General features: G+C 45.0%; 1 protein-coding gene across 1 annotated transcript in view; it reads left to right on the forward strand.

The window, feature by feature from the left end:
* ETV4 (ETS variant transcription factor 4) overlaps positions 1–27,515 on the forward strand; it is a 125,114-nt gene that overhangs the window by 16,733 nt on the left and 80,866 nt on the right. Inside the window, exon 5 of the mRNA XM_030220966.1 lies at positions 24,144–24,197. Coding sequence (XP_030076826.1) covers positions 24,144–24,197 — 54 coding nt within the window. The remainder of the gene's footprint in view (positions 1–24,143; positions 24,198–27,515) is intronic.

The following is a 27,515-nucleotide window of genomic DNA, read 5'->3' on the forward strand; positions in this document are numbered from 1 at the left end:
GAGTAGGGTTAAATGGTCAGTATTCTCAATGGAGAAGGGTAGTTAGTGGGGTTCCCCAGGGGTCTGTGCTGGGACCACTGCTTTTTAATATATTTATAAACTAGTAAAAAAGCCCCGTTTCTGATGCAAATGAAACGGGGGGGCTAGCAATGTTTTCTTCTGTGTGCATGTGGGAGTGTGTGTGTCCCTGCCCTCTGCCCTCTCTCCCCTCCCCCCTCCGAGTCCTTCACTGTTACAGAGCCAGCGATTTGATTTCGTGCTCTGCTGTTTTCCTTCACTGACTGTTTGTTACAGAGGGCGGGGCAGACACTCATGGGGAAACCGGATATCTCTCCCCCTTCACACTTCCGTCTGGAGGCTTCATAGAACGTTGGTGTTGCCTTTTATATAGAGAGAAGATGACCTAGAGATAGATGGGAGTAACTAGTAACAAAGTAAAATCACAAGAGGATTGAAAAAATTTGCAAGAGGACCTTACATGACTGGGAGACTGAGCATCTAAATGGCAGATGACGTTGTGCAAAGTGATCCATGTGGGAAAGAGGAACCCGAACTATAGCTACGTGATGCAAGGTTCTACCTTAGAGGGCACCGACTAGGAATAGGATCTAGATGCCATCGTTGACACCTTCTGCTCGGTGAGCAGCTGTAGCAAAGAAAGCAAATAGAATGTTAGGTATTATTAGGAAAGGAATGGAAAACAAAAATGTGGATGCTATAATGCCTTTGTATCGCTCCATTGTGCAACACACCTCAAATATTGTGTTTAATTCTGGTTTCTGCATCTTAGAAAAGATAGTGGAATTAGAAACAGTTCAGAGAAGAGCGACAAAAAGATAAAGGGGAAGGGATGACTTCCCCATGAGGAAAGGGCTAAAGAGGCTAGGGCTCCTCAGCTTATAGAAACGACGGCTGAGGGGAGATATGATAGAGGTCTATAAAATAATGAGTGGAACGGGTAGACATGAATCGCTTGTTTACTGTTTCCAAAAATAATAGTCCTAGGGGGCACACAATGAAGCTACAAAGTAGTAAATTTAAAACGAATTGGAGAAAATGTGTAATTAAACTCTGGAATTTGTTTCCAGAGAATGCTGTAAAATCAGTTAGCTTAGCGGGGTTTGAAAAACGTTTGAATGGCTTCCGAAAGGAGAAGTCCATAGACCATTATTAAAATGGACTTGGGGAAAATCCACTGCTTATTTTTAGGATAAGCAGCGTAAAATGTATTGTACTGTTTTGGGATCTTGCCAGGTACTTGTAACCTGGTTTGGCCACTGTTGCAAACAGGATGCTGGGCTTGATGGGCCTTCGGTCTGTCCCAGTATAGCAATACTTATGTACTTAAGAGTTTGCTTTTTATGGCTTATTTGCACTATTCACTGTTTTAACATTAGTTTATGACACTTTGCTGATTATATTTTGTATTTATAGATGCACGATTCGCATCTTGACACAGCACGTCGGTAGAAACTTTGGCCACAGTTGTTGCAAGTGGAATATGAGAGTTGCATGAAAGTCTGTTTTTTTTTTTAATAGGATCCATGAAAGCTGAATTCACTAAAGCTTTAACAAATCATTACTGAGAGGTTTTTTTTTTTAATGCCTGTGGAAGCTTTCTTTGTGAAATCATTTTACCCTGGAAAATCCTACCATATTTTCTTTTGTTTTACAAAAATGGAGGAAGGGTTCTGAGGCTCTTTTCCCTACAAGTTTTTTTTTTTTTTTTTTTTTTGTAGTTCAGTGAGAATATTTAAAATTTTAAATAGAATTTAATAAGGAATTGGCAGTGGGTTACCTAGATACGCTTGCATTCTTATCGAACTGAAGAGAAATAGTCTCAGCTGCATAGACTGGATGGCCAGGTTAGATTTTCTCTGTAATAAAGAGGAGATTAGAAATGTATAGATTGGTCAGCCTTCAATGGGTAGGAAAATGTACAGAGGGAGAAGGATAGTGAAGTATCCTTAGAACAGCAAGATGCAAGACCTAGGGCGGCAGCATGATTTTACTGGCGGGAGATACATCAAACAAAAATTGCTAAATTTCTATCATTGGATGACTAGAGAATTTGATCAAGGCACTTAAGATGTGCCAGTGCATGTCGGACATAATTGAAGGCCCTACGGGGCAGCAACTTCTCGATCACTAGGGCATATAGTAACATAGTAAATGACGGCAGATAAAGACCTGAACGGTCCATCCAGTCTGCCCAACAAGATAAACTCATTTTACATGGTATGTGATACTTTGTACCCGAGTTTGATTTGTTCTTGACGTTCTCAGGGCACAGACCATAGATGTCTGCCTAGCACTGTTCTTGTACTAGAAGTTCTGAAGATTCCGGAATCCTAAAGAGTTACAAGATTCCAGAATCCCAATTAGTAGCAACATTCCATGTAGAACCCCAAAGAGTAACATAGTAAATGACGGCAGATAAAGACCTGAACGGTCCATCCAGTCTGCCCAACAAGATAAACTCATTTACATGGTATGTGATACTTTATATGTATACCCGAGTTTGATTTGTCCTTGTCATTGCCAGGGCACAGACCGTAGAAATCTGCCCAGCACTGGTTTTGCTTCCCAATTACCAGCGTCAACACCTAATCTCCGCTAAGATTCCGTGGATCCATTCCTTCTAAACAGGATTCCTTTGTGTTTATCCCTCACATGTTTGAATTCCATTACCGTTTTCATCTTTACTACCTCCCGCTTATCTACCACCCTTTCCGTGAGAAAATGCTTCCTGACATTACTCCTGAGTTTGCCCCCCCCTTCAACCTCAATTCATGTTCTCTAGTTCTCTACCACCTTCCCGTCTCCAGAAAAGGTTTGTTTTGTTGAAATCTTCTGCTCAGTGTGCGGCGGCCAAAAAAGCAAACAGGATGCTAGGAATTATTAGGAAAAGGATGGTGAATAAGACCAAAAATACTATAATGCCTTTGTATCACTCCATGGTGCGTCTGCACCTTGAGTTCTGTTCGCCATATCTCAAAAAAGATATGGCAAAATTAAAAAAAAGTTTCAAAGAGTGACAAATGATAAAGGGGATGGAACTCCTCTCCTGAGGAAAGGCTAAAGAGGTTAGGGCTCTTCAGCTTGGAAAAGAGACAGATGAGGGGAGATATGATTGAAGTCTACAAAATCCTGAGTGGTGTAGAAGGAAATCAATCTTTTACTCGTTCCAAAAGTACAAAGACCTAGGGGACACTCGAAGTTACATGGCAATACTTTTAAAACAAATAGGAAATATTTTTTTCACACAATGAATAGTTAAGCTCTGGAACTCTTTGCTGTAACAGCGGTTAGCGTATCTGGTTTTAAAAAAGGTTTGGACAAATTCCTGGAGGAAAAGTCCATAGTCTGCTGTTGAAACAGATAAGGAAGCAACTGCTTGCCCTGGGATTTGTAGTATGGAGTGTTGCCACAATTTGGGTTTCTGCCAGGTACTTGTGAACTGGCTTGGCCACTATTTGGAAAACAGGATACTGGGCTATATAGACCACTGGTCTGACCCAGTATGGCTACTCTTATATGTTACGTTTTAACAATGTAAAAAGTATTTTACATAGCCCGCATCTCTGTTATCCCCATGCATGCTTAGTTTGGTCAAGTTTCGCCCTTTCTGGGTTGCATCGGGGGCCAGTTGGAACAAAATAAATATAAATGATGCATAAAAATTGGTAACTAACTACAATCTCATAATCAATTCTGAACAAGAAGATCGTAAATAAATATCAATATGATCTCAGATACAAATTAGTCAAAAGTTGCACTGAAAACTATACTTTTTTTTAAATAAAAGATCACACACAGGCACCTAAAGCTTGTTTTGCATATCCAGACAGGTGTGAAATACAGTTTACACCAAGTGTGATGAAAACTGTAAAGTTAAAACAAACCAAAGGCTGTCAGAACATATCCAGACAGCTTTATGCAGTAGTGGGAGCTGTTGCTAATACATGCAGTTGTGCCCAACCTTATAATCCTAAATTCTGCTCACATGATCAAGAAGTTGTCAAGTGTTTTCAAAGTTTATATTCTTAAAATCTTTTGAACACAATATTCAAGGCGCAGTCGCACCCTGGAGCGATACAAAGGCATTATAACGTCATTTTTGTTTTTCATTCCTTTCCTAATAATACCTAACATTCTATTTGCTTTCTTAGCCACCGCCGCACACTGAGCAGAGGGTTTCATTGTATCATCAACGATGACACCTAGATCCTTTTCCTGGTTGGTTGTAGTCCCTCCCCTTACTAACCATGTCTTTTCTATTCTCAATATCTGTATTGACTACTGCAATTTGCTTCTCGCTGGTCTCCCGCTCAGCCATCTAGCCCCTCTTCAATCTGTCAAAAACTCTGCTGTGCGTCTTATAGTCCGCCAGAGTCGCTATACTCACGTTAGCCCTCTCCGCAAGTCGCTTCACTGGCTCCCTATCCGCTTCCGCGTACGGTTCAAACTTCTCCTTTTGGCCTACAAGTGCATCCACTCCGCAGCTCCTCAGTACCTTTCCGCTCTCATCTCTCCCTACACTCCTCCCCGTGAACTCCGTTCGCTGGGTAAATGTCTCCTGTCGTCCCCCTTCTCCCCCACTGCTAACTCCCGGCTCCGTTCCTTCTATCTCGCTGCTCCCTATGCCTGGAATAGACTCCCTGAGCCGGTACGTCTCTGGCTGTCTTCAAGTCTAGGCTTAAAGCCCACCTCTTTGCTACTGCTTTCGACTCCTAACCATGACTCTCTTACTCAACACCCTCACTTATCACCCCTAGCTGTCTGTTCGTCTGTCCAATTTAGATTGTAAGCTCTGTTGAGCAGGGACTGTCTTTTTCATGTTGATTTGTACAGCGCTGCGTAAGTCTAGTAGCGCTATAGAAATGTTTAATAGTAGTAGTACTTCATTCTCCTTTCCCCCTACTCCCTGCCCACCATTTCTCTCTGCAGCTGTGGTGCTAAAAGCAGGGTTGTATGAACCCATTCAGATAAAAATGGAGCCGGCTGACCATGCTATGCACCACAGGCAATAGAAGCCAACTTTGCAAAAGGACTGGATGCCGGTTACTCTCCCTGAAGGCTGTGAAGGAGATAGCTCAGTGGGGGGAGGGGGACGCTGAAGAACCCACAGAGTTGGCATCTGTGCCACAGACTAGATGATTCTTGTTGAGTAGAGCCTGTCTGATCTTGTGCGAATCTGTTAAGAAGTCACAGCATGGTGGATTTTAATGAACAAACGGTCTGTGTTTTCTCTCCAGGAATGTGTGTCTGGGCATCCTGGAAAAAGTAGGTTTTCTAACTTCAATTTTTTGTGCACTGCAGGATCTCTTTAATGTGAGGGCACGTAAGGGTATCATGACATTACAACTTACACAGTGAGAGAGGTCACAAACTCAGTAGCCTATAAAGAGGCCTTATTACTCATTACAATCCTCCTGGCTTTAGACGGCTAACGGAGCAGAAACGTGTGCAGTGCTGGATCGCAAGATGAAATGCCTAAGCCCAGGGATTCCCAAATTTTACCTTTTAACATTCTGCAGCTGGCTTTGGATTTGAGAAGCCTTAACTCAGTGGCCGTCACTAATTTTTAGGTCGGGTCCACTTTGGATTCAAACGAGATGAAGAATTACTGCCGTATATCTTCCCATGTGAGGCCATGACACTGCTGACCAGTGTGTGTCTGATGGCCACCTCATTAGACCATCTTCAAACTTTTTTTTTTTAATTGAGCGTATCCTCAGGGAAGAGGGTATTTCCGAATGCGTTCTCTTCATCAATTAAGAAATGCCTTCTCCTTCAAGCTTGCCTGCTCTTCCTGTCATCGACTTCCCCCCTTTCTGTTTTGATCTCTGAGGTCTCCGGGTCCTGGCAATGGATCCCTGGGCCTTGCGTTGAAGAACCCTGCTGTAATTCCTTTTTTCTCCTTCCAACTCGATCAGAACCAGGGTTTGGAGCAGTCTTTGATAAAGTGCTTAAAAAATTAAATATCACAGCTCCTTAGGATTTTTTCCCCGATTCGGTTGGTCATTGCCGCAGTGGTCCTGAGGCTGTGAGCAGGGGCTCCATGTGGGATCCTGCAGCAGCAGGCTGTTCAGAGGCAGGGAATCGGCACATTTCTCTCAAAGGCGGTCCTTGGAAACGGTTAATTCCCGCACTGTGTATAGGGTGAGAAGCCTAGTGATCTGCCCATTTGCCCTTCCTGTTGCAACTTTTCCAGAGCCTTCCCGTCTCTCATTATGGTTCTTGCAAAGTTTTACATGCTAGATGTATTTGCTTTGTTTCGGGGCCAACTGGTGGTGGTTTTTAAATGCATTGACAATATAATGGAGTGGAGGAGTGGCCTAGTGGTTAGAGTAGTGGACTTTGGTCCTGGGGAACTGGGTTCGATTCCCACTGCAGGCACAGGCAGCTCCTTGTGACTCTGGGCAAGTCACTTAACCCTCCATTGCCCCAGGTGCAAATAAGTACCTGTATATAATATGTAAGCCACATTGAGCCTGCCATGAGTGGGAAAGCGCGGGGTACAAATGTAATAAAATAAAAAAAAAGCAAAGATTTTGTTTCGGTAACTTCCAAAGTTACCTAAATAATCTTTTTAATTATTGGCCTGTCAATGTCCAAAAAAATCCAACTGGTAAATTTGAGTGATATCGTTCCTTTTAAATTCAAAAACTGTTTGCTTGTCTGAATTTCCATCTCATGATTTCTCGATTTAACGGCTCATGCAGAAAGTCCTGTTTCGTATTGGTGGTCCTGCAAGGAGACCACTGCTTCCTCTTCTTTTTATCATCGTAGGTGATCTAAGAAAGCCTGAGGGGGTCGAACGTTTGGCCAGTAAGATTTGGGTGCTTGGGGTGCAGAAATCCAAGGGAGCAGTGTATGATGTGGAATCAAGCGCCAATGCAAGTGCTTTGGCCGATCTTGTCAGATCTAAAGACGGCTAAATGTTGACCAGAGTTCGGGTGCACAAGGGGAGGTAGACCAGGAGGACAAAAGGAAGCGATTGTACCTCTGTGCAGATCATAGATGAGACCTCCCTTAAATATTCTAGTCAGTTCTAGAGAGCACATTTCCAAAATGATAGACTGATGGAAGGCAACCAAAATGGTGCAAGTTGAGTCTCAAAGGTCATATGGGACAAGTTTTAAAGCCCTAAATATATTGTAGAGGAGAGATGAGGGATGTGATAGACATTAAAATACTTCAAAGGAATCTCTCTATATAAAAGGCAACACCAACGTTCTATGAAGCCTCCAGCCGGAAGTGTGTGAAGGGGGCGAGATATCCGGTTTCCCTATGAGTGTCTGCCCCGCCCTCTCTGTAACACAGTCAGTGAAGGAAAACAGCAGAGCACGAAATCAAATCGCTGGCTCTGTAACAGTGAAGGACTCAGAGGGGGGAGGGGAGAGAGGCCAGAGGGCAGGGACACACACACTCCCACATGCACACAGAAGAAAACATTGCTAGCCCCCGTTTCATTTGCATCAGAAACGGGGCTTTTTTACTAGTAAATAATATATGAGAGAGCAGTAAAATCAATATTCTATAATCTTTGCACTCTGCAGCATTGCAAACACTTGGTTTTCTGTATAGTGGCGTAGACCCCGGTTACCATAGTGTGTGTTTGCTGTGATCTCACATATTTGGGTCGGCTTCAAACTACAGTTAAGGCACTTCAGTTAGCACAGAATGCAGCAGTTCGAGTTTGGGAAGGATGTGGTCGATTTGGATCGCATCTCGCCAGGTTTACAGGTTCCTCCCTGGTTGCCTGTTCAGCAGCTTGTTTTTGTTTTAAATTCATTGCTCTGCTGCTTAAGGCCGGCCGTGGTTGGATATAGCGCAACTGCAGTCCAAATTTGGTTGAGTGGAGGAAGCAGACTAATGGTTAATGCAGTGGCCTGCGAAACAGGGGAACTGGGTTCAATTCCTGCTATAGCTCCTTGTACATAAGTAATGCCACACTGGGAAAAGACCAAGGGTCCATCGAGCCCAGCATCCTGTCCACGACAGCGGCCAATCCAGGCCAAGGGCACCTGGCAAGCTTCCCAAACGTACAAACATTCTATACATGTTATTCCTGGAATTGTGGATTTTTCCCAAGTCCATTTAGTAGCGGTTTATGGACTTGTCCTTTAGGAAACCGTCCAACCCCTTTTTAAACTCTGCTAAGCTAACCGCCTTCACCACTTTCTCCGGCAACGAATTCCAGAGTTTAATTATACGTTGGGTGAAGAAAAAGTTTCTCCGATTTGTTTTAAATTTACTACACTGTAGTTTGATTGCATGCCCCCTAGTCCTAGTATTTTTGGAACGCGTGAACAGACGCTTCACATCCACCTGTTCCACTCCACTCCATTATTTTATATACCTCTATCATGTCTCCCCTCAGCCATCTCTTCTCCAAGCTGAATAGCTCTAGCCTCCTTAGTCTTTCTTCATAGGGGGGAAGTCCCATCCCCGCTATCATTTTAGTCGCCCTTTGCTGCACCTTTTCCAATTCTACTATATCTTTCTTGAGATGCGGCGACCAGAATTGAACACAATACTCAAGGTGCGGTCGCACCATGGAGATGATATAACGGCATTATAACATCCTCACACCTGTTTTCCATATCTTTCCTAATAATACCCAACATTCTATTCGCTTTCCTAGCCGCAGCAGCACACTGAGCAGAAGGTTTCAGCGTATTATCGACGACGACACCCAGATCCCTTTCTTGGTCCGTAACTCCTAACGTGGAACCTTGCATGACGTAGCTATAATTCGGGGGGTTTTTCCCCACATGCATCACCTTGCAGTTGCTCACATTAAACGTCATCTGCCATTTAGCCGCCCAGTTTCCCAGTCTCGTAAGGTCCTTCTGTAATTTTTCACAATCCTGTCGCGAGTTAACGACTTTGAATAACTTTGTGTCATCAGCAAATTTAATTACCTCGCTAGTTACTCCCATCTCTAAATCATTTATAAATATATTAAAAAGCAGTGGTCCTACTACAGACCCCTGAGGAACCCCACTAACTACCCTTCTCCATTGTGAATACTGCCCATTTAACCCCACTCTCTGTTTCCTATCCTTCAACCAGTTTTTAATCCACAATAGGACATTTCCTCCTATCCCATGACCCTCCAATTTCCTCTGTAGCCTTCCATGAGGTACCTTGTCAAACGCCTTTTGAAAATCCAGATACACAATATCAACCGGTTCCCCTTTGTCCACATGTTTGTTTACTCCTTCAAAGAATTGAAGTAAATTGGTCAGGCAAGATTTCCCCACACAAAAGCCGTGCTGACTTGGTCTCAGTAATCCATGTCCTCGGATGTGCTCTGTAATTTTGTTTTTAATAATAGCCTCTACCATTTTCCCCGGCACTGACGTCAGACTCACCGGTCTATAATTTCCCGGATCTCCCCTGGAGCCTTTTTTAAAAATCGGCGTTACATTGGCCACACTCCAATCTTCCGGTACCACGCTCGATTTTAAGGATAAGTTGCATATCACTAGCAGTAGCTCCGCAAGCTCATTTTTCAGTTCTATCAGTACTCTAGGATGAATACCATCCGGTCCAGGAGATTTGCTACTCTTCAGTTTGCTGAACTGCCCCATTAAGTCCTCCAGGTTTACCGTGAAGTCATTTAACCCTCCATTGCCCCAGGGACAAATAAGTACCTGTATATACTATGGAAACCGCTTTGAATGTAGTTGCAAAAACCACAGAAAGGCAGTATATCAAGTCATATAAGTACATAAGTATTGCCATACTGGGAAAGACCAAAGGTCCATCAAGCCCAGCATCCTGTTTCCAACAGTGGCCAATCCAGGTCACAAATACCTGGCAAGATCCCCAAAAAGTACAAAACATTTTATATTGCTTATCCCAGAAATAGTGGATTTTCCCCAAGTCCATTTAATAATGGTCTATGGACTTTTCCTTTAGGAAGCCGTCCAAACCTTTTTTAAACTCCGCTAAGCTAACCGCCGTTACCACATTCTCTGGCAATGAATTTGAGTTTAATTACACGTTGAGTGAAGAAATACTTTCTCCAATTCTTTTTAAATTGCATGCCCCCTAGTCCTAGTGTTTTTGGAAAGCGTAAAGAGACACATCACATCTACCCGTTCCACTCCACTTGTTATTTTATAGACCTCTATCATATCTCCCCTCAGCCACCTTTTCTCCAAGCTGAAGAGCCCTAGCCGCATTAGCCTTTCTTCATAGGGAAGTCGTCCCATCCCCTTTATCATTTTCGTCGCCCTGCTCTAATTCCACTATGAGGCATATTTTCAAAGCACTTAGCCTTGCAAAGTTCCATAGAAGATTTATTTGTTTGTTGCATTTGTATCCCACATTTTCCCACCTATATGTAGGCTCAATGTGGCTTACATTGTTCCGTAGTGGCGATCGCCATTTCCGGAATGAAAAATACAAAGTGGTATTGCATTAAAGTTCATAAGTGACAGAGTAGATTACGAAAAGGGGTGCTAATCTTTAGTTTTTCTATGAAGCTTGGCTTTCTGAGGACTCTGCTCTCTCCTCAACCTAATATAGGTACATACAGAATAGTCACATTAAACATAGAATAATGTAGGCAGATAAAGACCATGTGGCCTATCCAGTCTGCTCATCCTTGCCATCTACTCTCCCTATCATTCCCTTAGAGATCCTATGTACTTGTCCCAAGCTCTCAAAACCCAAGATCAAAACCAGAGGCCCCTGACTCTTACCTATGGCCCTTTGAACATCACCCTTAAGAGACACCAGCAAGGTCTCTGAGCTATGAAACTTATAAAATCCTGTGCCACTCCTGAATCCAAAAAAATTCTCTGTGACTCCACTACTTTATGCAGCCAAGTAGGAAAAACAGGTTGGAGTAATAAGGGATTTTCTCTCTTTCCCCCCCCACCCCCCAAGACCACTGCTACCATCAGAACCTGATTATGTTCCAGGTTGGATCCTTCCACTTGGGCCTAAGATAGGTTTATTATCTATTTAAAAGTTGCCAGAGAATGTGGTAAAGGCAGTTAGCTTAGCGGGGTTTTAAAAAGGTCTGGATGACTTCCTAAAGGAAAAGTCCATAGACCATTATTAAATTGGGGAAAATCCACTGCTATTTCTGGGATAAGCAGCATTAAATGTATTGAACTTTTTCGAGATCCTGACAGGTATTTGTGACCTGGATTGGCCAGTGTTGGAAACAGGATGCTGGGCTTGATGGACCTTTGGTCTGTCCCAGTGTGGCAATACTTATGTACTTACCTTATTTTCCAGCTGGGCTGTGGAGTCGATACACCAAACCTTCGACTTTGACGCAGACTCCTGCTCCTACTATTAGGCTATAAACTTTTGTTCTGTATTTAAAGTACTGATAAAATTGTTAGATCCAGGACAAAAATATGTATATATAAATATAAAATACACTGGTAAATTTTTATGTTGTTTTTTTTAATTTTGAAGCTGGAGTCGGTACATTTTTACCTACTTCGACTCCAGCCAAAGTTAACTGTGACTCTACAAACCTGTTTCCAAAGACAGAATTGCTCCAGAATGGTGGTTCCCAAACCCATCTCAGGGGAGCCAGAGGGATCTGCCTGCGATGCTTCTGATGTGGCAGATTTATCTTGAATGTTCATAGTGTATGTTGGTGAAACGCTTACTTTGGTGAAGCACCGGAGCTGCAGGGTCCCAGGTAACACACAGTTGCTATCATTAATCTCCGGAAGATCAATCGCCCAACCTGTTGATGCGTCTGCGTAGAGATGTGGAGTAATATGACCTTTCAATTGAAACAACTTGCTGTGAAAAAGATGCTGTCCTGGACATTGCACTGCCATGGCCTGGTGATGAGCCTTGTCGAAACACACTGCCTTCCCATAATGCTATTTTATGTGTGTTTGTGTTGAGCATTGTGGGAGGGGGGGGGGGAGGGAACATATAAAATGCATGAGGGTGCACATTGTATGTCACACCTCTTGTGTCTGTGATACGTTTTCTCCGATTCATATTAAATTTTTCTTCACTCAACGTGTAATTAAACTCTGGAATTCGTTGCCAGAGAATACGGTAAAGGTGGTTAGCTTAGCGGGGTTTTTAAAAGTTCTGGACGGCTTCCTAAAGGAAAAGTCCATAGACCATTTATTAAATTGATTTGGGGAAAATTCCACTGCTTATTTCTGGGATAAGCAGCATAAAATGTATTGAACTTATCTTGCCAGGTATTTGTCACCTGGATTGGCCCACTGTTGGAAACAGGATGCTGGGCTTGATGGACCTTTGGTCTGGCCCAGTGTGGCTTTACTTATGTACTCTATATACTTTGTTGTAAAGAGAAAGGCCAAAGCCACTGTGACTTTAGAACAAAGCCACCGTGATGGAGCTAAATATGACATGGAGGTGTCGCACCCTTTCAGGTGATGTGTGAGCTGGAGGTGATCCAGGAAAGGGGTTTCGTTAAATAAATTATGACACTAAAAGTTTATAGTTTTATTAATGCTTGCTATACCACCCAAACTGACTTTGCATGACAGAACGGTGTACATACCAAATAACGTATAAGAGAAAAAGGAACTCTATTGTTTGACAGGACAGCAAAAGCATTCATTAGTAGACGTAGACAATAGACAGAGGTTTCATCCCCATAAAAATATAAACGAGAATATAATCATGGTGAAAAAAGAGAGGGGAGCAGGAAGAAGACCTGAAAAGGAAGCACTAGAAATGAAAGAGGTCCTATACTGCACCTTTTCACGGCAGCATTTTAAATCCACGAAAAGCCATGCCACTCGCCCACCCCTGCCACCCTGCGTCCATCGTAGGTTTATCGGATCTTTCGAGCTACCGGGAGCATCTTGTTGAATCTATGGGCGTAACGTTCCCGTTTTCTTGTACAAGGCAGAATTAAAAGTCCGTGTCATTAATGTGACCTTGTAATTCTTGCATAGAGAGAGAAAAACTACAAGCCCGTGCATGTGAGTGGGAAGTGGGGGTTGTGCAAAACCAGAACTGGCACGACTATTTGATAGAAGAGAAAATGGATGGGATTCCCAGCGGGCCTGCATTTGAACGCGTGGTCACCTTTTCTGGCTGTCTCTGCCATCATCTGAGGCTGTTGCAGAGGATGCAAAAAAAGGGCAGACTTGAACAGGGGGACGTAGACATTGCCCTACGTCAGTGACTGGCAGCGCTCTCTTTTCTTTGGAAGCCATGGGCGTTTCTGTGGCTACCGATGTAGATGCAGGCTTGGCATGTTTACCTTGGCAGACACCTGGCTCCGACAGCAATACAAGTCGAACTGAGTTCATAGCCTGAAAACAAACCTGGTGCACTTAATATTAACTCTTTGCCTTTTCTTTCCGGTCAAGGTCTGTCAGCTTTATCAGGAGGGAGGAGGGGGAGACAGAATGGAGAAAAGTTTAAAAAAAAATAAAAAAATCTAAGAATAAAAATCTAGTGGGTGGTTTCTACAAATATTGTCACTTATTTTCTTGATTTGCTTTGGGCTTGGAATGAGTAACTCGCTTCATTTTTCTTGCTTCTTCAAGCCCGTTTCCGTTTTTTCATCTTGTTCCTCACTCGGCCCTTGCCCTTCACCCTCTTTTTCTACCGTGCCAGCTTTAAGATTATATCCTAGAGAAAGGTGTTCTGTGTTTTTTTTGTTTTGCTTTGGTTTTTTTTTCTGGCTGGCTGGTCTTGTTTTCTCCTTTTTTGTTCCAGTTCAGTTAGCATCAGGGCCGGGATCCTGTCACCATCCTCCGGATTCTGTACAGGCAGCCCAGATTTTAGCACGATCCCGAGATGTGTGCGCTATTATATTATATATTAATATATTATAACGAGCCATTAGCAAGTAGTAATTGGATGCTGACAATTGACGTTACTTGGCACCAATTAGGATTTGCACTGCTATATTTTTATATCGCTGGGTGCCCATATCCCATAGCACACAACCCAAAAGGGACACTCTGAAAATTACTAGTGGTGCGTACCAGGATTTACCAGGTTAAGTCCTCGTGCCCACAGTCGGGTACAGGAAGAGGCGCTCGGCCAGGAGTGTCCTGTTATAAGAATAGTGCTGATTTTCAAGTGCCATTTACTGAATCTGGCCTCGTGAGTCTACTGGATTCCAAGTTTATTTAATATTTGCTACCGCACCCTATGGAAGCCGTCAGAGCGGAAAGATAAAAAGACAAAAATGAAATATAAACGGTGGACATGACACACTAAGGTTGGTAAGGGTAGAACTACAGTCGTGATAGTTAAGGGGGTGGGGGGGGGGGGTAAATAGTAGGATAGGTCTGCAATAGTCGAACTGACTCCGTTCTGTCAAAAGTAGCGTACCAAGGGTCTGCGCAGAGCAGTCAGATCCACCAGTCCCCTACCCCCTCTGACGTTACTCCCTGTTCTGGGGCAGGGGACCGGTGGAGCCGACATCCGCGCATCCTCAGGTGGTGAGGATGGTGTGCTTTGGAGGAGGGGGAGGGAGAGGCATAGTGGCAACCCACCCCGGGTGGCAGCCAGCCTAGGTACGCCACTGTATTATTGGTGGGCATCTTCAAATAGGTAAGGTTTTTTAAAGTTCAGTTTTAAAATTTCGATAGGGTAGATTGAAGTCTCAATGAACGAGGGAGAGCATTCCAGAGACGGGGTCCTTGTACTGAAAAGATAGAATCCCTGATGTGTTCGTGGTCTAGTAATATGGTACCTGGGAATGATTTAATTGATTCTGCTGAACTGATCTTAATGTCCTGTTTGCACAGTAAGGAATTAGAAGTGAGTTTTTTGGAAGATAGGGGAAATCTTCTCCAGGTAATTGCTACCCCCCCTCCCCCCCCAATTTTAATAGATCCCTGGCCCCACTGTTTCTAGTCTGGTCATTTGAGTAGTATCCCTGAGGCTGATCTAGAACCCTGTTTTGTGGGTTCTAAATCCAGCCACTCTTACTTTTTTACGGTAGGGTGTGCAGGGTGATCGGAGCAAGGGAAAAAAAAGCAGCCCCACCAGCAGGGGTCAGCAACAGTACTGTTCACTGAGTAAGGTTCCTTCTGTGTCTGAAAATGTCGCACCTCGGATTTGAGAGCCAGATCTGGCCTTGGCAGGAGATGGGAGGAGTGACAGGAGCTACCTGTGCTGACCCTGTGGGCAGCACTTCTTCTAAGCAGATCTTGTGCACCTTCAGCCCCAGCCAACTGGAGCGCAGACAAGGGGTCCTGGGACCAAGCTCCGCAAAGCAGTTCTGGTCCTGGAGAAAATGATATTCTTGTACTGGTTTCAGCAGTTGTTATGGGAGCTAAGTAAAACTTAATCGGTGAGCTTCCAAGACCACACAGGCCCTGGCTTTAGGATACAGGCACAAAGGCACTTATGAGAATACAGATTTCCTATGCCACCACAGAGTTTCCGAAACCTGCCCTAGGGACCTCGCAAACGTCTGCATACATTGGATTCATATGTATTAACCTCATGCACTTTCATAGGGGATGTGAACTGATGTGGGGGTCCTCCAGGACAGGGAAACCGTGTCCTACAGGAGTGGAGGAGTGGCCTAGTGGTTAGAGCACCAGTCTTCCGTAGTGGCGATCGCCATTTCCGGAATGAAAAATACAAAGTGGTATTGCATTAAAGTTCATAAGTGACAGAGTAGATTACAAAAAGGGGTGCTAATCTTTAGTTTTTCTATGAAGCTTGGCTTTCTGAGGACTCTGCTCTCTCCTCAACCTAATATAGGTACATACAGAATAGTCACATTAAACATAGAATAATGTAGGCAGATAAAGACCATGTGGCCTATCCAGTCTGCTCATCCTTGCCATCTACTCTCCCTATCATTCCCTTAGAGATCCTATGTACTTGTCCCAAGCTCTCAAAACCCAAGATCAAAACCAGAGGCCCCTGACTCTTACCTATGGCCCTTTGAACATCACCCTTAAGAGACACCAGCAAGGTAGCGGAGCAGTTGGGGGGAAGAGGGGGTGGTGGTTGGGAGGCGAGGATAGGGGAGGGCAGACTTATACGGTCTGTACCAGAGCCGGTGATGGGAGGCGGGACTGGTGGTTGGGAGGCGGGAAATACTGCTGGGCAGACTTATATGGTCTGTGCCCTGAAAAGGACAGGTACAAATTCAAGGTAAGGTATACACATATGAGTTTGTCTTGGGCAGACTGGATGGACCACGCAGGTCTTTTTCTGCCGTCATCTACTATGTTACTATGTTGATATCCAGAGGTGGCCAGTTCAAATCCCGCTGCTGCTCCTTGCAGTAGTGAGGCCTCGTTATAATAAGTGGGGGAGTGCGGGGAATTTGGGGACTTGAGAAATCTAGCAGATAGAGCTGAGTGATTCAGGTTGTGCCTCCGATTCTGTATGTGGCCATGAGGAATCACTTCATCTCCTAATTGCCTCTAGGTTTGGAATTTCTGTCTCTGGCCTTGGGTTCATCCTTCCCATGGGCCCTTCCTTCATTATTGTCTGTAAATGTCCTTTTTGCTGAAGGCACCAGGTAAATGCATGGGCAGAGAGCCAATGAATGAGTTTGTAGGAACAGTTTATTATGGATGTGCTTACTTGCTGAGCGAGAGTGACGGTTGAGGGGGAGGGGTGAGAGAACAGGAACAGGCTTTTTAAAGAGATGAGTGCTGTATTGTGATTCAGCACAGGACCCTGGGAATTGGGAAGGACAGGGGGCTGGAAAAGATTCTCCTGAACAAACACCTCATTCAGGCAGTATGAGGAGAGTTAAGAGAGATGACAAGACCTGGTGGAAGGAAGATAACCAGTGGGTCACAGTGATATTGGGCTACAAATTATATCGTAGTGATAAGATAGATAGGATTGGAGGAAGGGTACTACTACTACTACTACTTAGCATTTCTATAGCGCTACTACGGTTACGCAGCGCTGTACAAGTTAAAACATGGGGAAGGACAGTCCCTGCTCAAGAGAGCTTACAATCTAAAGGTAACAAACTATGTAGTCAGTGTAGTCAGTGTATCATGAATGGGGAAGGTGGTTAGGCGCCAAAAGCAAGGGAGAAGAGATGAGTTTTGAGTAGGGACTTGAAGATGCGCAGGGAGGGCGCATGGCGTATGGGCTCGGGAAGTCTGTTCCAGGCATAAGGTGATGCGAGGCAGAAGGGACGGAGTCTGGAGTTAGCGGTGGTGGAGAAGGGTACAGATAGGAGTGATTTGTCCTGAGAGCGGAGGTTACGAATGGGGACATAGGGGGAGAGGAGGGTAGAGAGGTAATGGGGGGGCTGCAGATTGACTGTATATTAATGAGAACCTTGACTCTGATAGGCTGTAAATATTGCAGGATACAAAACCACTATTGGAATCTTTGTGGATTGAAATACGTGAAAAGGGGGGAAAATGGTGATAGGAGTGTACTACCGTCCGCCTGGCCAGGATGAGCAGATGGACGCAGCAATGTCAAAGGAAATTAGGGAAGAAAATAAAATGGGCAATGTAATAATAATGGGTGATTTCAATTATCCGGATATAGACTGGGTTCATGTAACATCGGTACACGCCAGGGAGATAAAATCCTATATAATAAAACGCACCTCCAATGTTCTGAAGCCGAGAAAGTGAAGCCTTGAGGTATTCCTGCAACGTTCCGGAACTATGTGCCGTCAGTTGAGGAGATGGAGCCTTACAGAGCGCACGAATACTTGAAGGCTTCACTTTCTCACACACACACACTCACTCTCTGTCTCTCACACACACTCTCACACACAGACACTGTCTCTCACAAAGTCTCTCTCTTTCTGACACAAACACACACACACTCTCTCTCTTTCTCACTCATTCTCTCTCACACATACACACATGCGTATTATAAAAAGAGGAAAAAAGACCAAACGTCATACTGAGTGGCTAAACAGGTAAAGGAAGCCATTAGAGCCAAAAAACAATCCTTCAGAAAGTGGGGAAGAGAACCAACTGAAAATAACAAGATAAAACATAAGTAATGCCAAGCCAAATGTAAAGTGGAGATAAGGAGGGCAAAAAAGGATTTTGAAAAAAAAGTTAGCGTTAGAAGTAAAAATACACAGTGTAAAAAAAATTTTTTTAGATACGTTAAAAGCAGGAAGCCGGCTAAAGAATCAGTTGGGCCATTGGACGAAAATGGTGGTAAAGGGGCGATCAGGGAAGACAAATCCATAGCGGAGAAATTAAATGAATTCTTTGCTTCGGTCTTCACCGAGGAGGATTTGGGTGGGACACCGGTGCCGGAAAGGGTATTTGAAGCAGGCGAGTCAGAGAAACTAAATGAATTCTATGTCAACTTGGAGGATGTCATGGCTCAGTTCTGCAAACTGAAGAGTAGTAAATCACCTGGACCAGATGGTATTCATCCCAGAGTATTAATAGAACTGAAAAATGAACTTGTAGAGCTACTATTAGTATTATGCAATCTATCACTAAAATCAGGTGTGGTACCGGAAGACTGGAGGGTAGCCAATGTTACGCCGATTTTTTTTAAAAAGGTTCCAGAGGAGATCCGGGAGTCTGACGTCGGTACCAGGCAAAATGGTAGAGGCTATTAAGAATAAAATTACAGAGCTCATACAAATTCATGAGCTGATGAGACCAAGTCAACACGGATTTAGTGAAAGGAAGTCTTGCCTCACCAATATACTGCATTTTTTTGAGGAGGTGAACAAATATGTGGACAATGGGGAGCTGGTGGATATTGTGTATCTGGATTTTCAAAAGGCGTTTGACAAAGTGCCTCATGAAAGACTCCAGAAGAAACTGGAGAGTCATAGGATCGGAGGTAGGGTATTACTATCGAGTTAAAAACTGGTTAAAAGATAGAAAACAGAGAGTAGGGTTAAATGGTCAGTATTCTCAATGGAGAAGGGTAGTTAGTAGGGTTCCCCAGGGCTCTGTACTGGGACTGCTGCTTTTTAACATATTTATAAATGACCTAGAGATGGGAGTAACTAGTGAGGTAATTAAATTCGCAGATGACACAAAGTTATTCAGGGTCGTCAAGTCACTGGAGGAGTGTGAAAGATTACAGGAGGACCTCGTGAGACTGGGGGATTGGGCGTCCAAGTGGCAGATGAAGTTCAATGTTGACAAGTGCAAAGTGATGCATGTGGGTAAGAGGAACCCGAATTACAGCTATGTCATGCAAGGTTCCGCCTTAAGAGTCACAGACCTAGAAAGGGATCTGGGAGTCATCGTGGATAAGACGTTAAAAACTTCTGCTCAGTGTGCTGCGGCGGCTAAGAAAGCGCACAGAATGTTGAGTATTATTAGGAAAGGGATGATAAACAAACACGAGGATGTTTTCTAAGCTGTTGTATCGCCCCATGGTGCAACCGCACCTCGAATATTGTGTCCAATTCTGATCGCTGCATCTTAAAAAAAGATATAAAGGAATTGGAGAAGGTGCAGAGAAGGGCGACGAAAATGATAAAAGGGATGGAACGACTTTCTTATGAGGAAAGGCTGAGAAGGTTAGGTAGAAGTCTACAAGATAATGTGCGGAGTAGAGCGGACAGATATGAAATGTTTGTTTACACTTTCAAACAACAGAACCAGGGGACATAAGATGAAGCTAGAATATATGGTAGATTTAAAACAGGAGAGAGGTTTTTACTCAGCGTGTAGTTGGACTCTGGAACTCGTTGCCGGAAAATGTAGTGACAGCAGCTGGCCTTACGGAGTTTAAAGGGGGTTTGGACAGATTCCTGAGGGAAAAGTCCATTGATTATTATTACATTTTTTTTTGGGGGGGGGGGGGGGGTTGCCGGGTTCTTGAAGCCTGGATTGGCCACTGTCGGAGACAGGATGCTGGGCTTGATGGACCATTGGTCTTTTCCCAGTATGGCAGTGCTTATGTTCTTAAGTAGACCGTGCGGATTTTCTCTAGGCAAAATGGTAAAACTGGCAGGACTTTAGAGTGTTCATAAGGCTTCCATCATCAATAAACCAGCAGAAGGAGGTTTGGGGGCTTCACGTCCTCTCTGGCTTTAAGCATTTTGAAGGAGGTTAATACAGGGTGTGGAGATTTGAACCTTGGAGGGAAGAACAGATCTTTTAAGGCATAGTTGGTGTTGCATGAGAGAAAAAAATGACCTGCAGACACGGGTAGCATCACGCTACATACCAGGGTCTCGCACGTTGCCCGAGAGTATTTATTTATTTATTTGTTAAATTTGTATCCAAACAAAAAGGAGCAACACTGGGCCTTCAAGACTGAGACAACAGGAGTATTTTATTGATAAATGACCCGACACGAGCCGTGGTTCGGCGTTAAAGAACGCCTGCCTCAGGGCAATCAAACATATAAACGGCGAGTGACCGTACTCACTCGCAAATGCGCAGTAGACTTCCCTCTCTGTCCCGCCCCCGTGTCAATACGTGATGACGGGGGGGGGGGGGGGGGCAGGACAGAGAGGGAAACTACGCGAAGGGGAGGGAACCGCCGAGGTCGCCACCACCCCTCCACCCGGCCTGTCTCTTCGCTATTCAACTTACATCTCCGGAGCAGGCAGATCAGCTGAGCTGCCGTTGGCCTTCCTTCCCTGCCTGTGTCCCGCCCTTGCCGACGTTACGTCACACGAGGGCGGGACCAGGCAGAGAAGGAAGGCCGACAGGAGCTCAGCTAATCTGCCTGTTCTGGAGATGTAAGTTGAATAGCGAAGAGATGGGCCGGCGGCGGCGACTCGGGGGGGTGGGGGGTACCGGCAGCGGTGAACTCGGGGGGGGGGAGGGGCCAGCGGCGACCCATTAGCCCGTTTTAACGGGCTCAACTGCTACTAAAACATATAAATCACCTTAAAAAAACAAATTAAAAAACATGTTTTTATATGTTTTATTGTTAGACCCCTGAGGCAGGCGTTCTTTAATGCCCAGTGTTGCTCCTTTTGTTTGTATACTTTCTATGTATGCTGGTTACCCTCTCTGTTTGGCTTTTACGTTTGTATCCCACATTTTCCCACCTTTTTATAGGCTCAATGTGGCTTACATAGTACAGTAAACGGCGTTAGCCGATTCCGGTATGAACGAGGTGATATTGAGGTACATGTATGGTAAAGACCATTGGGGGGAGAGGGAGAGGAAGGATTAAGATATGTCCAGTTACGGTCTTTGGTTATGGGTTCTCAACTCAGTCCTCGGGGCACACCTATCCAGTCAGTTTTTCAGAAAACTCACAATGAATATGCATGAGAACCTCCATTGTATGCAGATCTATCTCGTGTACATTCATTGCGGTATCCGAGGACTGGGTTGAGAACCTCTGTCCTAGAGTCTCTATCTTGGCCAAGAAAATCTTTACCCACTTACTACTACTACTACTACTACTACTACTTGACATTTCTAAAGCGCTACTAGGGTTACGCAGCGCTGTACAATTTAACATAGAAGGACAGTCCCTGCCCAAGGGAGCTTACAATCTAAAGGACAAATGTACAGTCAGTCAAATAGGGGCAGACTAGATTTCCTGAAAGGTATAAAGGTTAGGTGCCGAAAGCAACATTGAAGAGGTGGGCTTTGAGCAAGGATTTGAAGATGGGTAGGGAGGGGGCTTGGCGTAAGGGCTCAGGAAGTTTATTCCAAGCATAGGGTGAGGCGAGGCAGAATGAGCGGAGCCTGGAATTGGCGGTGGTGGAGAAGGGTACTGAGAGGAGGGATTTGTCCTGTGAGCGGAGGTTACGGGCGGGAACGTAAGGGGAAATGAGGGGCTGCAGACTGAGTGCATTTGTAGGCAAGAAGGAGAAGCTTGAACTGTATGCGGTATCTGATTGGAAGCCAGTGAAGTGACCTGAGAAGAGGGGTGATACGAGTATACTTCTACCATAGCTCTGAGAAAGGTGTCACTGTTATCACCCCCTCTCTTCTCTTGTCATCCCCACTTGTCCATCCTCTTCCTTTCTAGGCCCCCTGTACCCCAGACAGCTGAACTTTGGGGGAGAGCAAGTGAATAGAAAGAGTTAGGAAATTTCTGAGCTAGCATCCTGAAGAATGTTGCTTTAGTGGTGGAAAAGTTGGTGATTTTTGCATATTACGGTATATTTCATGGAACCTGCATCAGAATTGCTCAAAGATGGGGTTTGCCAGAGCTTTTGAGACCCTGTGGGACAGTGTTTCCCAAGTCGGTCCTGGAGTACCCCCTTGCTAGTCAGGTTTTCAAGATATCCACAATGAATATGCATGAGACTGATTTGCATATGCTGCCTTCATTATATGCAGATGGTTTTTTTCATGCATATTCATTGTAGATGTCATGAAAACTTGACTGATGAGGGGGTACTCTAGGACTACTACTACTACTACTTAACATTTCTAGAGCGCTACTAGGGTTACGCAGCGCTGTACAAAATAAACAAAGAAGGACAGTCCCTGCTCAAAGGAGCTTACAATCTAAAGAACGAAATGTCAAGTTGGGGCAGTCTAGCTTTCCTGGGTAGAGGTGTAGAGGTTAGTTGCCGAAAGCGACATTGAAGAGGTGGGCTTTAAGCAGAGATTTGAAGATGGGCAGGGAGGGGGCCTGGAGTATGGGCTCGGGGAGTTTGTTCCACGCGTGGGGTGAGGCGAGGCAGAAAGGGCGGAGCCTGGAGTTGGCGGTGGTGGAGAAGGGTACTGAAAGGAGGGATTTGTCTTGAGAGTGGAGGTTACGGGTAGGAACGTAAGGGGAGATGAGGGTTGAGAGGTAAGGAGGGGCTGCAGATCGAGTACATTTGTAGGTTAGTAGCAGAAGCTTGAATTGAATGCGGTACCTGATCGGAAGCCAATGAAGTGACTTGAGGAGAGGGGTGATGTGAGTGTATCGGTTCAGGCGGAAGATAAGATGTGCAGCAGAGTTCTGAACGGACTGAAGGGGGGATAGGTGGCTAAGTGGGAGACCAGTGAGGAGTAGGTTGCAGTAGTCAAGGCGAGAGGTAACAAGAGAATGGATGAGAGTACGGGTGGTGTGCTCAAAGAGGAAAGGGCGGATTTTGCTAATGTTATAGAGGAAGAAACGACAGGTCTTGGCTATCTGCTGGATATGCGCAGAGAAGGAGAAGGAGGAGTCGAAGATGATACCGAGGTTGCGGGCAGATGAGACGGGGACGATGAGGGTGTTATCAACCGAAATAGAGAGTGGAGGTAGAGGAGAAGTGGGTTTGGGTGGGAAGACAAGAAGTTCGGTCTTGGCCATGTTCAGTTTCAGGTGGCGGTTGGACATCCAGGCAGCAATGTCGGATAAGCAGGCCGATACTTTGGCCTGGGTTTCCGCAGTGATGTCAGGTGTGGAGAGATAAAGTTGGTTGTCGTCAGCATAAAGATGATACTGGAAGCCATGAGACGAGATTAGGAAGCCCAGGGAAGAGGTGTAGATAGAGAAAAGAAGGGGTCCAAGGACAGAACCCTGAGTGATTCCAACAGAGAGCGGGATAGGGGTGGAGGAAGAACCATGAGAATGTACTCTGAAGGTACGATGGGAGAGATAAGAGGAGAACCAGGAGAGGACAGAGCCCTGGAATCTAAAAGAGGACAGTGTGTCAAGAAGTAAGTTGTGATTGACAGTGTCAAAAGCGGCGGATAGGTCAAGGAGAATGAGGATGGAGTAATGACCTTTGGATTAGGACCGACCTGGGAAATACTATTGGACTAATGTACTGACTCCAACACCAACATTTATAATATATGGTAAATATATCATTTTATATTTTTTGTCCTGGATCTAAAATACTGGTAAATGTTACGTTATATAACTTACATTTACCAGTACTTTAAATCAGAACAAAAATTGTAAAGCTTAATATCGGTAAGAGTCTGAGTTAGACAGTAGAAAAATAGAGGCGTCCAAGTCGGAGGTTTTGTGTACCGACTCTACAACTCTGGTCTCCAGAAGGGATATATGTTACAATCCAATCTATTACTCATGAACAATATACAGTACTATAATGTATTCTCCTTTTCCATGTATGTATGCACCTTAATGCAATGCCTTTGTAATTCTGTTACCCGGAAATGGCACCCGCCATTATGGCAAATGTAAGCCACATTGAGCCTGCAAGTAGGTGGGAAAATGTGGGATACAAATGCTACAAATATAAATGAAATAGCTAGACTGCAGGAAAATTGCTAACATTTTCAGGCCATTGTGTGTATTTTGTCTCTGATTTGTCTATTTTTCCCTTTCTGCAGCCCAGGTTCCAGACAGCGATGAACAGTTTGTGCCGGACTTCCATTCAGAAAACTGTGAGTATCGTGCTGGATGTGTGTGAGGGCGGGGAGAATGTAGGATGGTGTCCTCGCTGTGCAATGATCACATTCTTGAGTTAAAAGTTGTTGTTATATTTTTTATTTATTTTTTTTAATTTAGTCCCCGGGGCGTTTTCACCATTAGGAGAGGCCAGTGGGACACTCTTGCTCTGCAGTGTGTTGATATGGCTCTCCGGAGCTGCTTTCGGCAATCTTGAAAACCTGTTTTACTAGCCAGGGGAAGTGCTTCCTGTTCTCTTGTTAGTTGCACATTAGTAATCCCCTGATGCAGCCTGTTTGGCGAAACGTGGCCAAGTCGGGTCTATTTTAATAAAGATTTCTTTGGACTCCGGGTCTGGGTTTTTGTTTCTCTCCACATCATTCATCCCTGTGAACTTCAGTGGCAAATCCTCATGTGTATAGAAAAGCAGCAACACTCCTGCTTACAGGTAGTTCGTGGCTTTGAACGAGAGAGGTACAGTGAGCTTCCTGCTGTGGGGGGTGGAGGGGGGGGGGACACAGGAGGCGATTCTTTAACTGAGCACCTGTATTTCACGCCACTTATACACATGAATGTACAGAATACCTGCACGCTCGCATGCAAGGTACTCAAAGAGGTTAAAACAGAGGGGAGAATCGACCTCTGAGGCACGCCATAAGATCACCAAGTGAAAAGAAGATAGTTACGTGTGCCCTTGCTGCATTTAGGCTTATAATATGCCCCCTTTGCATTTATGCACCGTGTTTCCCCAAGTCCAGTTTTGGTGTACCCCTTGCCAGTCAGGTTGTCAGGATATCCACAGTTTTCATACACTGCCTCCATTATAAGCAAATCTCATTCATGCATATTCATTGTGGATATCCTGAAAACCTGACTGGCAAGGGGTACTCCAGGACCGGACTTGGGGAAATACTGGTCTACATCAGGGACCAGTATTTCCCCAAGTCCGGTCCTGGAGTACCTCTTGCCATTCAGGTTTTCAGGATATCCACAATGAATATGCATGAACTTGATTTGCATACACTGCCTTCATTTTATGTAAATTTCTTTCATGCATATTCATTGTGGAAATCCTGAAAACCTGACTGGCAAGGGGTACTCCAGGACCGGACTTGAGGAAACACTGACTTAAGTGACACGATGCATAAATGCAAAGGGGGCAGGGCATGGGCGTTGCTGCCACTTAGACAATATTATAAGCCTAAATGCAGCAAGGGCACTTGTAACTATCTTCTTTTTACTTGATGATCTTGTGGAGTGCCTCAGAGGTCAATTGTCTCCCCTGTTTTATTTCGTCTCTTTGAGTCCCCTGGGAGCACTTAGGCCCGGATACTCATAAGTAAACACAGACACTAGGGCCCGCATTTACCTGCGCAGAATGTGAGGCCCGGAGCGTGGGAACAACGAGCATGCAGACGAACAACACAAGTAGCATGCTAATGTAGTCTAGCTCGTTAATGAGGTCATTTTGTATTCTGACCCAGTGCTCTGAAATGAGCACCCGAAACAAAACTGCCTTACCGCTGCAAAAAATAATGGCAGGTCAGAGTGGGCGTTAGGGTGCTGGAAGAGAAGATTTCCCACAATTCTCATGCTTCTCTCATGATTCTTTCTGCAAAATCTGCTGGTTTTGATTGCTTTTGGAGCAGAAGGAAGCCAGGTCAAGCCCTTAAGCGCTGGTTGTGTGAAACGGCAGACCCAAACGAAAGCACATGCTGGTGTCTGCTGTTTCCTGCATCTAAATTAGTGTCCATGCTAAAAAATAAAAATGCCCAGATGAAAACATAGGTTGTCATCTGCTAGGCTTTAAAATAAAATAAAAACGTTTATATTTAGGCCGCAGAAAATAGATGCCAAAGTGTGCTTCACATTCAGGTTTTACCAGGCGCCAATCGCTATCCTCTCACAGAACTCTCATGAAGAAACTTCCTGTTTCGAGGAGAGCAGAGGAGGGAAACCGGTAGCAGTGCGCATGGAGCTATGACCCTGCACGTGACTTCATTGTGTTAGCAGCCAAGTCGGGAGGCAGCAGCACCTTCCAGTGAGTGATGGGCGGAGCTGTTCTCCAGGCCTCCGTGGACTTGAAGGCCAGCGGCCAGGAGGAGGAGTCTGTGAGAGACCAGAAGGGGATGCAAAGAAAGTGAGATGGGGCCAATGGTGGGGTGATGGGAAGAGAGATGGGACGAATGGGGAGAAAAAGGAGTATTGGGGGAGAGACAAGCAAAGCTGAATGGAGGGGGGAGGAGAGAAAGATAGGTTAAAACTGGATGCTAAGGGATGAGAGACAGGCGATGTGATGGGGAAGAGAGAGAGGTGAGGGGGTGAAAACAGTGGGGTGATGTTGGATGGAGGCATGAGAGAGACAAGAGATCCTGGATGGCCTAGAGAAGGTTGGGTGGGGGGAGTCCACGCCAGATGGAGAGAGAGAGGAGATAAAACTAGAAGACAGCAAAGCTGAAACCTGGTGGCCATTTGGCAACCTACTAAAAACATTGATGGCCAAATCATTTTATGGTTACCAGTGTGCGAGGGAGGGGATGAGTCTGAAGGGGTTGAATGAGAGTGGAAATGGGGTTATAAAGATGATGAAAGAGAAGCAGTAGAACATGGGGTATATAGGGTAAGAGATGGAAGCATGGCGAGACAAGGAAAGAGGCAGTGGAAGGTATACGAGAGCCAAGAAGTTGAGTACAGGGGTTGGGACTGGGGGAGTAACAAAGTGGGTGAAAGACGGGGGGGGGGGGGGAATAGGAGACTGAGGAAGGAGAGATACAGAGGAGCAAAGGGAGTGCTGGAGAGGGAATGAGGGAGATAGAAAAAGCCAAATGTTTACACCTGGTACACAAAGAACACGATAAGTGTCGGGGTGACTAGTTGGTTTCATGTTGGCAGATCCATTTGTGGGTTTGAACTAGTCACAGCTCCCATTTTCCTGTTGTAGTTTAGGAGTTAAGGTTTTTTGCAGCAAAATTTCTATGGCAATTGTGTGTTTAGATCCAATTTTTTTTCTTTTTTTGTTCTCTTTTGGGGGCAAAGGAGGAGCTGGGAGAGAGGGGTCGAGGAGGAGAGAAGAGATCTTGTGTTGAGGAGGGGGAGAGGGGTCTGGAGGAGGAGAGAAGAGATCTTGTGTTGAGGAGGGGGAGAGGGGTCTGGAGGAGGGGGAGAGGGGTCTGAGGGAGGAGAGAAGAGATCTTGTGTTGAGGAGGGGGAGAGGGGTTTGGAGGAGAAGAAGAGATCTTGTGTTGAGGAGGGGGAGAGGGGTCTGGAGAAGGAGAAGAGCTGGGGAGGGGAGAGGGGTCTGGAGGAGGAGAGAA

Source organism: Microcaecilia unicolor, chromosome 12 (genome assembly GCF_901765095.1).
Source record: "Microcaecilia unicolor chromosome 12, aMicUni1.1, whole genome shotgun sequence".
NCBI classification, from domain to species: domain Eukaryota; kingdom Metazoa; phylum Chordata; class Amphibia; order Gymnophiona; family Siphonopidae; genus Microcaecilia; species Microcaecilia unicolor.